This window comes from Vidua chalybeata, chromosome 8, assembly GCF_026979565.1.
Source record: "Vidua chalybeata isolate OUT-0048 chromosome 8, bVidCha1 merged haplotype, whole genome shotgun sequence".
In the NCBI taxonomy this organism is placed as follows: Eukaryota; Metazoa; Chordata; class Aves; order Passeriformes; family Viduidae; genus Vidua; species Vidua chalybeata.
This window is the reverse complement of record NC_071537.1, coordinates 17,291,608-17,304,129: the sequence shown is the minus strand read 5'-3', so window position 1 is coordinate 17,304,129 and position 12,522 is coordinate 17,291,608. Positions and strand designations below refer to the sequence as shown.

The 12,522-nt window shown below is 50.6% G+C and overlaps 1 protein-coding gene across 1 annotated transcript; it reads left to right on the top strand.

Annotated features, from left to right (window-relative positions):
* Positions 1-4,824: 4,824 nt before the first annotated feature.
* TMEM72 (transmembrane protein 72) lies at positions 4,825-10,776 on the top strand. Its single transcript, XM_053949560.1, has 5 exons — positions 4,825-4,894; positions 8,776-8,842; positions 9,242-9,313; positions 9,994-10,133; positions 10,316-10,776. Exons 1-5 carry the CDS (start codon positions 4,825-4,827, stop codon positions 10,774-10,776), a joined length of 810 nt encoding a protein of 269 aa, XP_053805535.1.
* Positions 10,777-12,522: the final 1,746 nt, after the last annotated feature.

The window sequence follows — 12,522 nt, the reverse complement described above, 5'->3', positions numbered from 1 at the left end:
CTCCTCACCAGCCCGTCCAGCCACCCCTCTCTGCTGGGTCAGCCTGCAGCACTGGAGCTGCGCACTGAAGCCTTCTGGGGCTGGCTGGGCTGGTGTGGCACAATCGGGCAGTGGAGCGCTGAGCCTTGGCATTTCTGCTGCGCTGGGAAATTCCCGGAGGAGCAGACGAGTGTTTGGCAGCATGTTGATTCCTTTGATCGCAGAGCATAAAGGAAAACAGGCCAGTTGTTGATTTGCGTTCACTGCAGCTCTGGGCTCTCCCCAGTCGCCTTCAGATCCATATTGTGGCTATCATGCTTTTCTTGTTCAAACAGTAAAACTTAATGATGCCCTTTCATCCCCACCTTGCAGGGGGCTGGCTGCAGCCTGCCTTGCACAGGGAGCAGCCGGTCTGTCCGTGGTGGGGTCCTGCTGTCCCCTGCCGGGCATCCCCAGCACGGCTTGCAGTGCTGCCCCGGGTCCGGAGACTGCAGAGGGCATCATTTCCTGTTATAGCAAAAGAAGGGGCGGCACATGTAAGATTTTCTCTTTAGCTCTGCTGGTTATGTGACTTCAGGCAGCCCTCTGCCATGTTTTTCCCTGGCTCAGGAGCAGAGGGAGGTCTGCCAAGCTCGCCTCAGGATGCTGTCAGTACATTCAGACTGGTTTGGAAAGCAGTGAACCTCTGGGGATACAAGGCAGAGTGAAACTCTTGCTGACTGCAAGGAGATATTTGTACCCAGAGAACCCACAGTTGCAGTTCATTGGTGCTTCCAATCGACTGGATCCATCTGCCATCATCCTGCTGTCATGACAGTCCATTTGCTCTCTGTGGCAGGTGACCTGGTGGAAGGAGAGCACAGGGAGGCAGCACCTGGCACCACTGCAAAGGCTCTGGGCAGCTGCTTGCTGGCTCCCTGTCCTCTGATGGGCCAGGGAGAGCACTGGTGTCAGTTTGTCTTAGCTGGACACTCTGGTGGGATCATCGCAGCTGCTGCTGCTCAGAGAGGGGACCAAGGCTGCTGAGCAAGGCTACTTGACATGGTGGTTATAGCTGAGGGCTGAGGAGAGAAGAGGAGGTGAAATATCAGAAACCAATTTCCAGAACATTGTCCAAGGCAGTTTGGGAACTGTTTTTATACTTTGGGCAAGCTAAGTGAAGCATGTTCCTGTAGGTTTCTTCCAGAGCATGGTTTGTGGTACCCTATGTCCCAGGATAGGATCTCCACTATCTGCATCATTCTTGCAGCATCACCATTTTGCAGAGACAAACATGAGGTGGGTGTGCTGCTCCCCTACATCCTTACTGGGGCAGCCAATCCAGATGCTGCCTTGGTCACAGAAGAATGGCCACAGTGGTCATGCCACACAAAACTAACTTGAGCAAAGTGTGAGTAGGGAGAGATGAAGACAGAGACTAACATGACCATGAAGCCATAACCCTGAGATAAAATCCTCTCAAATCGGCCCATACATCATGGGAAGCAGACTGTAAATGTGAATCCTGGCTGGAAGCCAAAGTGCAAATGGTAAGCCCCTGTGCAAGAGTAGTGATTTAATGTGCTGTGGAGATCACTGCTGTTACATGTCCCAGAACAGCCTGTGCTGGTGCATAGGTTTTGCAATGTTGGTTACAGGCTATTAAACCCTCTAAGCTCAGAAGTTGTCAGTCCTCTTCTGATTGCATAAACTCATTCCTAAAAACTTCACTAAAACACACCTTCATTAAGGTTATCATCTCCCCACTTGAACAGAGGCAGAAGGAGAAGGGACCCTTCTACCAAGAAAAATCAAGTTCATATGAGGTTGCTTTGTAGGAGCACTAGCCAAAAAAATCCTAAATGGAGGGAAGGAGCTGCTGAATGGGTGTTGATACAAATGAAGTCTGAGGATACCAGCTCACTCCATGCTGCCCTGCTGGGCACTGGAGTGAGAGAAACACCTAGTGCACCCAGGAAGAGTGACTGAAGGCCTTATGCTGCCCCAGGCTAATGGTCTCCTCAAAAAGAGGGATCAAGGACCCTCAGGAAGGCTAATACAGGCCCACTCAGAGGATGGAGGCTGGGCAGTAGCCAAAGGAACATGGGGACAAGATGGAAGTTTTAAATTGTTAATGTATTAACCTGCCTTTTCCAAATAGATTCTGTTCCTCCATGACTGCCACCACTGGCACCCATACATTTACATTTCTTTAAAACCCTGGGGCATGTTGCTTTCCAGAAAGGAAACATTGCTGTCAAGGGCACTTAGACAAAGTCAGGTACTTTCTGGGTAAGAGCTCTGTGAAGTTTAATAAGAATTCCAGAGTAAGAGCCCAGCATGCTGCACTGCCCATGTTGGCTAAGGGGGCCCCTACCTCAGGAGGAAGCAGCAGCTTGCTGCCTTGAGCAGTGCTGGGTGCTGCTGAAGGATAGGTGGTCATAGCTCAGGGCTGCACTGTTTTCTGCATCTCTTCAAGCCTAAGCTCATGGCTCTAAGTGATTCTGAAAGACTCTTATGTCTTCCTTTCCTCTATTTGCTTTTAAAGTATTTTTCTACTTTTCACATTTGTAAAGAGACACCTTCAATTCAGTACATCAATGTTAAAAAAAGAACATGACAGCAAGGAAGAAAGCATCCAGACTGTTTGCACAACCTGAAAGAACCTGCACAACCTGTACAGCCTGGGAATCCCTGAGATTTGCTCAATTGGTTAGAACATGGTGCTAGTAACACTGAGATTGTGGGCTCAATCCATATATGGGCCATTTACTTAAGAGTTGGACTCAGTCACCCTTGAGGATCCCTTCCAACTCAAAATATTCTGTGAATCTGTATGCCATAAACTCTGGGGCCTTTAAGCTGTTTTGGTGATTACTGGAGGCAGAGGGTGCTCCTGGAGCCTGCAGCAAAGCACCATTAGAGGGCATGGGGATCACGCAGGCAATGTCCAGCCATAGTAGGCAGGGCAGCAGGTACCCCTGCTGGGTTTTTCCTCAGCCTTTGTGTGACCTTCCCTGTTGGCTGCCTCTGATTTCCACTCTCTTAGAAAGGAAGGCTCACCACTGAGTCACCAGTTGTGGAAAAAGAGGCAGTTCCATCAAACACCGGAGGTGGTGCAGGAGGACAAGAGGCAATGGGAACACCCAAGGTGTGACAGTGCCACAAAGCAAAGACACAAGTTGGGTTTGCACTGTTCAGCATTGCCCCTCAGGATGCTCTGGAAACTCTTCTCCTGTGGGCCTTTCCATTTTTCACACGGAAAATGTGCACTCTGCCCAAACCTTGTCAGGAGTGCCTGCTGCAAAATCTCTGCCACTCAGAACCTTGTGAATGTTCAAAAAAACAGTATCAGCAGTTATTTACAGGAATTATGGACCCATTTCATAACCTCAGACATTTGGCTGCTGTAGAAAAATACCAGTTTGAAATACAGACTGAGAACCCATGGAAGAGAAGCTGTTACTTTGTCCTTGGCTCAAGTCATCTCTACTTCCAGAACAAGTCAGTACAACACTTACCAGCCAGGCTCAGCTTTGTGGTGTGAAGCAGGTGAGAAGGGATCACAGGGGGACAGGTTCAGCTGGTTGCTCCCTCCCTGCAGGGCTGTGTGTGAGTTGAGTGTGATTCACCCAGTCCCTTGCCCACAGCAGCTTCCCAGCCAGCACTGCAAGGGGCAGGGGCTGCAGTGACTGTCCAGCACAAGGTGAGCTCACTGACCTGTGAACCCACAGCCCTGCAGGCACCACACATCCGTGCTGCCCACTGGGACTGTGCTGTGCTCACATGACCCTCCTGCTGGGACTGCCATGCAGGACTGCCGTGCTGCTGCCCACACCACCTCTTCCCTGAATGGCAGCAGGTGGGGATTGATCGTGACCTCCAGCAAGATGTACCCTGTTCAAGCACAAAGGAGTGTGGGGCTGGGGTCCAGAACAGCCACTGTTTTCTTGTCTTGTCCTTCAGACATGCATAAGGCTGCCCCTCTCCTGAGGCAGTGCGTCCTGCAGGGACAAGCCAAGGACTCCCAGGCTGTCTACCAAATCCAAGGCAAAGAGGTCAGAGTACCTGTGCAGCTCATTCCGTACATTATGACACTTGTGAGACCCTGGTGCTGTTCAAATGGCTCTGGTGGCTACAAAACAAAAACACATTTCACTGGTGTTCTGAAAGGAAGAAAATCAGATCTCCCTTGCTGTGCTGTCCTAAGTCTGTGGGACCCCTCTGAACATGTTCGATCTTGTTCCTGTGGTTGCACATCAGCACAGACACTTCCCAAGCCATATTAGTTAGAACCTGGATGGTGAGCAGCATCCATGGTGGGGGCTCAGCTGCAGGAGGCAGTGGGCCTGGTGTGCCCCTCATGACTTGCCAGAAACGTGCTGCTCTCTTGCCAGGAGCAAACATCGTCATCCTCACAAATGGTTAACCTGCCGGGAGCTGCACAGCACTAATGACTTCACATTCATTTAATCAGCTTGGGCTTCCAGAGCGTCCACCTCAGGAGCAGGGAAGGCCGTGCACCCATGCTCCCAAAGCCGCAGCCCTGCCTTACCAATCATTAATCACCCGGGCGAGAAGGAGCAAGCGGCAAGCAGGAAAGGGCCGGGTCTCCACAGCCCCCACGGGAGCAGCAGCAAGCAGCGCTGGCCGGTTCCCTGGGGTGGCAGCTCATTCTCCGACCACCCTCCCCTGGGAGGCCCTGTGGAGGTGGCCACGCACTGCCCTTTCCTTCGGGAAGGTCACTCAGTCCAGGGAACGAGAGGCTCTGCCTGGTCCTGGGAGCTGCTGGGCTACGTGTGGGGTGGGGGCTCTGAAAGCCGAGGAGTTTCTGCCTGGCTGTACCGCAGCCTTCATCTCTTCGCCATGCAGCGCAAGGCATTTTGGAGTGCCCTGGAGTACACCTGCCGATTGCTGGGCATCTCCACCGCAGCAGGTAAGAGCAAATTCTCTCTGTCTTTGGCACTAAAAGGCACTGAGTGGGTGCTAGGACCTCCAGGCTGCCTCCCTGCCTTTGGCCAGCTGCAGCCACGGCCCCATCTTATGAGGGGGGACAAGAAAACTTGCTCACTTTTGCTTTGGGATCCGGGGTGGGAGAGTGGTGGTTGCCTAGCTAGGTTCTTTCCAAATGCTGTGGGAGGCACCGTGAGACATCAGAAAGGAAGGGCCAACATTCAGAGAGCAAGCTAAAGCATGCCAAAAGAAAAAAAAAAAAAAAAGAAAAGAAAACTAAACTGTATTCTTCTAAAACAGACATAGGCATAGGCAAGATGTGAATGAGACTGAAAAGCAAAATACTCATGGCTGTGCAAAACTGCCAGGCTACACTGTGGGATGTGAAGATGAAGGAGGAGCTCCTTGTAGTGTGCACAGTGTCCTGCGCCAGGCAGGATGGAGAGGTTCTGTCCCAGCCATCATGGCATAGTTACTATAAAAGCATTGCTCTGCCTCTCTAGCAGCCTGTCAGGGAGCAACTCAGAGCAGTTCAGGTTACAGCTGCAGTACAAACACCATAAATTCATCCACCTGGTACCTGGGGAGTTGCCTCTCACCCGCTGCCAGGGGCTGCTTTGGACCAGGGTGTTCTGGGTTTGGTGACACACCCAAGTGCTTGGTTTCAGATGAAATGCAGGTGTTTTGAGCCAGGTGTCTCACTCGGGAGTATGGAATACCATTTCACAGGGAGCATCTCCAGATGGGACTTGGGGAATCAGCTAAGGCAGAAGGCTCAGGGCTTGACTCTGGCACTGCTGCTGACTAGCTGTTATGGGACAGGACAGGCAGCACTCTCTGCCTCAGTTTCCCTATCAGTAAAGCAGAGATCAAAGGGTCTGATTTGTCTAAAGGCTGGAGGGGTGAACCAGAGGCTCCTGGTGAGAGGTGACTTGAGGTGGTGCCTGTGGTTCCTGTTTCAGAACCCCAGGGATTTCAGAGTCAGACACTGCAGAGTAAGTCACAGCAGGCCCTCCTACCTTTGTATTTCCTTTATGAGCTGCAGACAGTCATGAAGAAGCACTTTGCTCAAACCAGGGACAAAGTAGAAAGCACACAGATCAGCTGAAGTGTGCACAGGTTCCCAAGGACACAGGTGGGGTGATGGAGGCTCTGGAATGTGCTTTAAAGGGTTGATACTGATAAGAGTCAGAGAGATGTGTGTCTCTGAGTTTATACAAACTCCCAGTAGAAAAGTGCATGTTGTGATGATACTGCAACACTGGGAGATGGGACAAAGCTTTAATCAGAAAATGCAGATCACTTAATTTCTTCATCCCCATCCCTTTGGGCTCCCATGAGCCTCACACTGGTCATATTCTCACTTAAAACTCCAAGGAAACTCATAGAGACCTTCCTGGGAGAAAGTGTGAGCTTATTGCCATGAGAAAACTAATGCTAAACCAACAAAATTGAAAGTAGTTTACAATATAGAAATGTGTAAGTGGAATATCGTCTTTCTCTCCTGCATGTTTTCTTTTCATCATTTTGCAGCATCTGCACATCTTTCTTTAATTTTTCTTTAAATGAGCGCTGCAGTTATCTGTCTGCTTAGCATCACAGAGCATAGAGAGCTGCACTACATCTCACTGTGCTTTTCCATAGGTCTGGTGCATTCCCAGTATCACCTGACTTTCCCAAAAGGCCCGTGAAGACTGTGATGTGCTTGTGTTTTATTCCTCTGTGTATTTCAATGGAGTAAGAAATCAGCTTGATGCAGTGTTTAGTGCCTGATGAGGTGTGTGAGGCTTTTGAATGAAATGGAAACCATGCAGAAGAAATTCCCATGGGTTTTGTTTGAAAAAAAACCCTATGAAATGGAGAGTGCATCAGCCTCACTAATTGATTTTGAGAAGGCCTGGCCAGCTCCTTATGCTGCTAGTAAATACAAGTTAACCACATAATATAAACCTTCCCTTCCCCCAGGATCTTGGAGTATAATGGCTCTCTGCAATGGTGAGGCTACAGGGCTTCCTTTGTATCAGAAAATGGCTAACTGGTCTTATGACAAATTAGCAAAGAGTCGTCAAACAGCCCTGTGATTTGCTGCAGTGTTTGCAGCATCTCTACTTCTGTGATTCTAGGCCTTGTAATTTTTTGCATCTAGGAAAGACTTCCTACTTATTTCTTAATTCTCATGCTTTCAACCATTTAATTCCTAATCATGTGCCTTTAGCCACATGGTTTGGACAAGATCCAAATCAAGGCAGTGACTAGTCCAAACAAACACCTCGAAACAGCTTTTTTCTTCTTGCAGATTCTTCATCCAAAAACTTTGTGGATAAAGCAGAAGCTGTGCAAAAAGGAGGCAATCTCCCCATCCAGAGCAGAGGCTTGAGCTAACAGCCAAGCTGTAGAATTCTGCATTCATCCACAGCGACTGAATGAATGAATGAATGAATGGGAATGAATGAAGTCCACATTTGTAGGAAAGATTATGAAGAATGGTCCTTAGTCACAAGATAGTAAAAGACAGTACTTTGCGTGTAGGATTACACAGCTCTTGCAGCTTCACAGCCCTCTGATGAGACTGATTTCCCTGTGCTCTGCTCAGGGCTGGAAAGGCAGTGTAGAAGGGTGGCACATGGGCCCCATAAGTTCCCTTGGCTGACAGTGGCCAGCAGCTGCAGGAGACACAGGGAAAACACACAGGGATTTCTTTCAGCCCAGATGGGATTGCTGACTTTTGGCATTGACCTATGCTGCAGTCTTGATGGACACTGATCACTGATCTGTGTCCTTGTTTGGGAGCCCAGTACCCTTCTCCAGATGGGGCAAACGACAGCTCAGAGAAATGGATCCAACCTGCATCTCAAACCTTGGCCAGTGTGCATGGAACAGGACCAGTGGTGAACTTCCTGAGCACCAGTGGATGGGTGGGGACTGCTCGCTGTGGGGTGGAGGCATCAGGTGCAGACAGGAGCTTGCCCAAGGTGGTGCTGTGGCTATGAAACCTGGGCTTCAGCACACTGCTGACACCTGTGCCCTGTGAATTGGCATGTACTGACCAACTTGCTGCAGCTGGTGTGAGGCATTACATTACTGCTCCCTTTTAGAAATAATCTTGAAGGGAACTGAAGGATATTTAAGAAAATTTTCCATCCCCTGAAGCTATTGGCCAATCCATCAAAGATTTCAGCCTTGCTAATACTTTTAATCCCCCTAAAACTGACTCCCTGGTGTTCTGTACTGGCTGAGGCACTGAGAGAACGTTCATTCCCTGGTTTTAATCTGCCTGCTCCCATTATATGTTTTTCTGTTTGGCTAGCAAAGGTTCCTGATGCTATGGCTACAGCCCTTCATGAAGGCAGCTGGCACAGTTTCCTTGTTCTGCAGCCACGTGTTGGGTGCAGCAGGACTGGGCAAGCAGGGAGGGCAAAGGAGTGGGGCTGGCAGGCACTGGGGGGACCTGGGCAGAGAAGGATGGGGCAGTGGGCCCTGTGGCAGCTGAGATGTGGCAGTATGGCAGAGAGTGGAACGGTCACAGGACGCTGCTGCTCACCGCCCCCAGCTGTCCAAGGCCAGCTGATATTCCCAGAGCACCTTTCCCCAGCCCACACAGTGGCAAGGCTGCCATAATAGGGGTGTAGCTGGGATGGGTTTCAGGGCTGTATGTCAAGGGGAGCACTGATCTCTGACTCTTCTGGGTGGGTGTGTCAGCATGAATCACTGGTGCTGGCAGTCCTAACATGTTGCCCTGCATGGAAGAAGCTGCCTTGCTAGCCCCTGGGGAAATGGGGACATTTATCCTGGAAGCTGGGAACTAACCCAAGGGAACTGGGAATGAACCCTGCAGTCAGCATCTTTCCTACCTTCTCTTTCTAGTGCTGATCGGTGTGGGCATAGAAACTCTGCAGCGAGGACAATTTAAAAGCCTGGCTTTCTATCTGCTGTGAGTATTTTTGCCCTTGAAATCAGAGCTGGCAGGGGTGACAAGGTCAACCCCTCCACCATATGTAGCACCAGACTAGACTTCAACAGCAGCAGGGCAAGGCTTTAGGTATTTCAGATCTCCATACTGAGTTTTCAAAAAAATAAGCTATTTCTGTTAGGAAAATAAATGCTACTGCAGACTCCAGCAGGCCAGAGGCAACACTGGCTGCGAGTTGATTTCCCAGGGGCAGAAGGGCTGTGAGTTTTCCACAAACCAGATGAGCAAAGGGTGTTCAGACCCCAGCATACAGACTCTGTTGAAAATTGGATAGTAAATTCTGGCCCCCTGTGCCCTTTCTGCCCACCTGCAGAACATACTCAAACACAGCCCTGCTCCCCTGACAGCTCCACCTTTCAGTTTTTCAGGGGTTGCAGTTACTGTCTGCGAAGGCTTCTTCTTTATCAGTTTGTTCCTGGAGATGTGCTTCACGTGAGTAGACCCTGCCCACTACTCTCCAGCCACGGTGGGACCTCCCAAAGGCACCTTGCCCCTTACAGGCAACACCAGATCTGGGGGAGCTGCAAGTGCCAGACCAAAGGTCCTGCCCCTAAAGCCAAGGCAAGTGCACTCAGATGGGGGGAGGTAAATGGGTCCATGTGCACAGCCATTTAAACCTGTGTTTTAACCCAGGCTTGTGCTCTAATTTCCTGAGCATCAGCACAACAAACCCTGGTCTTCTACACAGTGTGTAGGCACAAGATACCAGGGTTAGAGGAAGAGCCAGATCCCCAGGATGAGCTTGAGCTCCCTTCAGAGACAGCACAGAAGTTCAAATGTCGACAATCCTTATGTCCTTTTCAGAGGCTGAGCACTGCTGCAGTCTTGTAGCAGAAACTCAAAAGTCCTCACAGCTTAGAGACAACACCTTACTCCTAACAGTGACAGTGAATCTTCCTTGATTAGTGAGGTGCTGAGATACTGGCCTCTGGCAAATGCTCTTCTCCCAACAGGAGACGTTCAGGCTTTGCTTATCTTCCCTGAAAAACACACCCATTTTCTGACAAACCAGAGTGAGGATCTGCACATTTAGATGGGTCATGGTTAGGACCAAATCTTCTTGGCATATGGTTGGTGCCTCATGCTACAAGGACCTCTCTTTCTCTCCCCAGTCACAAGCCTGAATTCCTGGCACAGGCCTTCTGGAAGCGAGCTAGATGCCCAGGGAGCTTCCAGAAATTCCTGGGCTACACTCTGCTCTCAGTGGCTTGCTTCCTGCATCCCGTCCTCGTCTGGCATGTCACCATCCCTGGTGAGAAGCTTGGGTGGGGAGTAGTGCAGATGGAAGAGGAGCATGGTCTGTCAAGGGGTGGGGGTGGGGATGTGCAGGGAGCTGGGCAGGTGGCTGATGGCACTGGGCTAGCTGGACCAAGCACTGCTTGGCAAGGCCTTCCCACTTGCCAGAGCCCTCAGTCAACCTAGTCTTGTCTCCAGGCTCCATGCTGGTGCTCACTGCCCTGGCCTACTTCCTGCTGAGCAAGAGGAGGAAGAGCCCAGGGCACAAAGACATGCATCCCCAGGCAGGTCAGTACGTGGACCCTTCAGCCACTGAGGCAGCCCCAACCATCATTGGTGACACTGAGCAGACCTACACCTTCCACGGGGCCCAGAGGGAGCAGCACCGCTCGCTTCTGGGCCATATGAAGAGCATCCTGAAGGGCAGCAAGGACAGCAGCTCAGCCCCAGAAACTCCTGTCCAACCAGCAGCCGTGCCCGTCCCTCGCAAGCAAGTGCACTTTCAGGAGAAGGTGGTGCAGATCATCCCCTCTGTCAGCGAGGACTTAGAGGATGTGGAGAGTGAGGCTGAGGAGACCACATCGGACACAACACCCATCCTCACCTCACCTGATGCCCCCATCATCATCGCCCCTCTCAGCTCTGCCGGCCTCTTTTGAGCCCTCAGCAGGAATGAGGACAGGACAGACATGCTCCCTGTAACACATGCTCCAGCAGCCAAAGGGCCCCAGGAGGTGGCCCTTTTTGCCTTCCTGGCACAAAACTGGCACCCTTTTCGGGTGACAACTGTGCCACCCCCTCTTCAAGGGGCTGCCTGCACTCCTTTGTCCCCCGCATTGTGGCAGGCCCAGGGGACAGGCGCTGGTTCAACCGGGGTAGTGCCAGCACAGGTTTCTGCTCCCACGGCCTCACCCGTGTCACCCCCTGTTCACCACTACACACCACTGCCTGCTCCTTCTGACACCACAGCCACGGAGCGTGCCTCCCTTCTGGCAGACACAGACAGGAGGAGGGGAGACCTCTGTGCCCCAGAGCAGCCTCTGCTGGGGCACTTGTGTCCCTCTGGCCCTCACTGCACATGGCAGAGCTCAGCGCTGGGCCGCATTCAGCACAGGCACTGCAGCCTGCAGTTCCCTCTCAGCACCTGCACCCGCTGCAGCAGCTTGAGACATGCAAAACATGTTTCTGAGGTGGGCTGAGACCAAGCACACCCCTGGCATTAGCACCTGCTTAGTACCTCCCCAGGCACTCTGAGCCCAGCAGAGAAATCATCTCTGGCCTTGGGGACACCTAAGCAGGAGCAGGGGCCTTCCAGGTGTCCCCTGCTTGGACAGCCCCCTTGAATTAGAACTTTGGGATGACATGGCAGCCCAGGTCTTGAGGTTCAGCACCACACTGGCACAGCAGACTGTGTGTAACTCCAGTGTGTGTTATTATGGTCCCCAGAGGGCAAAGGCAATAATAAAATTACCATACTGTCCCACCAGTGTCTTCCATGCCAGGTCTTCCCTGAACCCCATAACTCTGGCTTAATCCTGGCATAATTTCTGCCTTTTGAGGACCATTCAGTCATAATCAAGCATCTCCCTCCTATTCAGCTCCCACCTGAGGACATGTGGGAAGAGCTTAGGTGGCTGGGTTCTCTTGGACATGGGCCAAGAAGCCACACTGTCACTGCTGTTGGGATGAAAAGCTATAAATGCTCTGAGTCCAGGCACATAGCACTGGGGGGAAGTGATGGTAATTAGAGAAAGTTCCTGGGATCTGCTAGACTATTTATAAGGTAGAAGCCAGTTAGCTGGCTGCTTTTCTTGTAAATACATTATTCCTTCTATTTAAGATCTCAGCTCTCCAACAGACAATCATCGTGTTCATTTAGAAAAGCAGTGTAAGTCAAAGTGTAATCAGAAGGCAATTGAGATAAGAAACCAGTGCTACTTTTTAATAAACTCTTTTAAATGACTTCTAATTTGTGATATGGATAAGGAAGAAGATGAAAGACATTGACTCACAACATTTGACTGCCTGTGTTTAATAATGAAACTGTTGACAAGAGCAGTTTATGAAGGGTTACACACACTTGTCAGTCCTACAATGAGACACAGACAAAAACCTTTTTGTTGCAACACCAACATTTAAAATAGTAGCTGTTATTAATCTGCTCTAAACATGATACATGGATTAGAGACCTCCCGTTTCTGGCTGCAGAAATTAACCTTCCACCCTGTCATGGTGTGCTGGGGAAGAGTCGTGTACACATGTGCCTTTAGGGTGGATTTGCACCTGTAAAAATATCTTCAGAAAATTGTGCCCAATTAACACTGCACAACTGATAGCAGCAAGCCCAAGATCCACCCACAGCTTCACCCTCCACCTGGTGTATTCATCACATCAGGAGATAAAAA

Coding starts and splice junctions, on each gene's coding strand:
- TMEM72 (XM_053949560.1), top strand. CDS start 4,825: ATGCAGCGCAAGGCATTTTGGAGTGCCCTGGAGTACACCTGCCGATTG. Junction 8,843..9,241: donor AGCCTGGCTTTCTATCTGCT/GTGAGTATTTTT, acceptor TCCACCTTTCAG/TTTTTCAGGGGTTGCAGTTA. Junction 10,134..10,315: donor CTGGCATGTCACCATCCCTG/GTGAGAAGCTTG, acceptor TCTTGTCTCCAG/GCTCCATGCTGGTGCTCACT.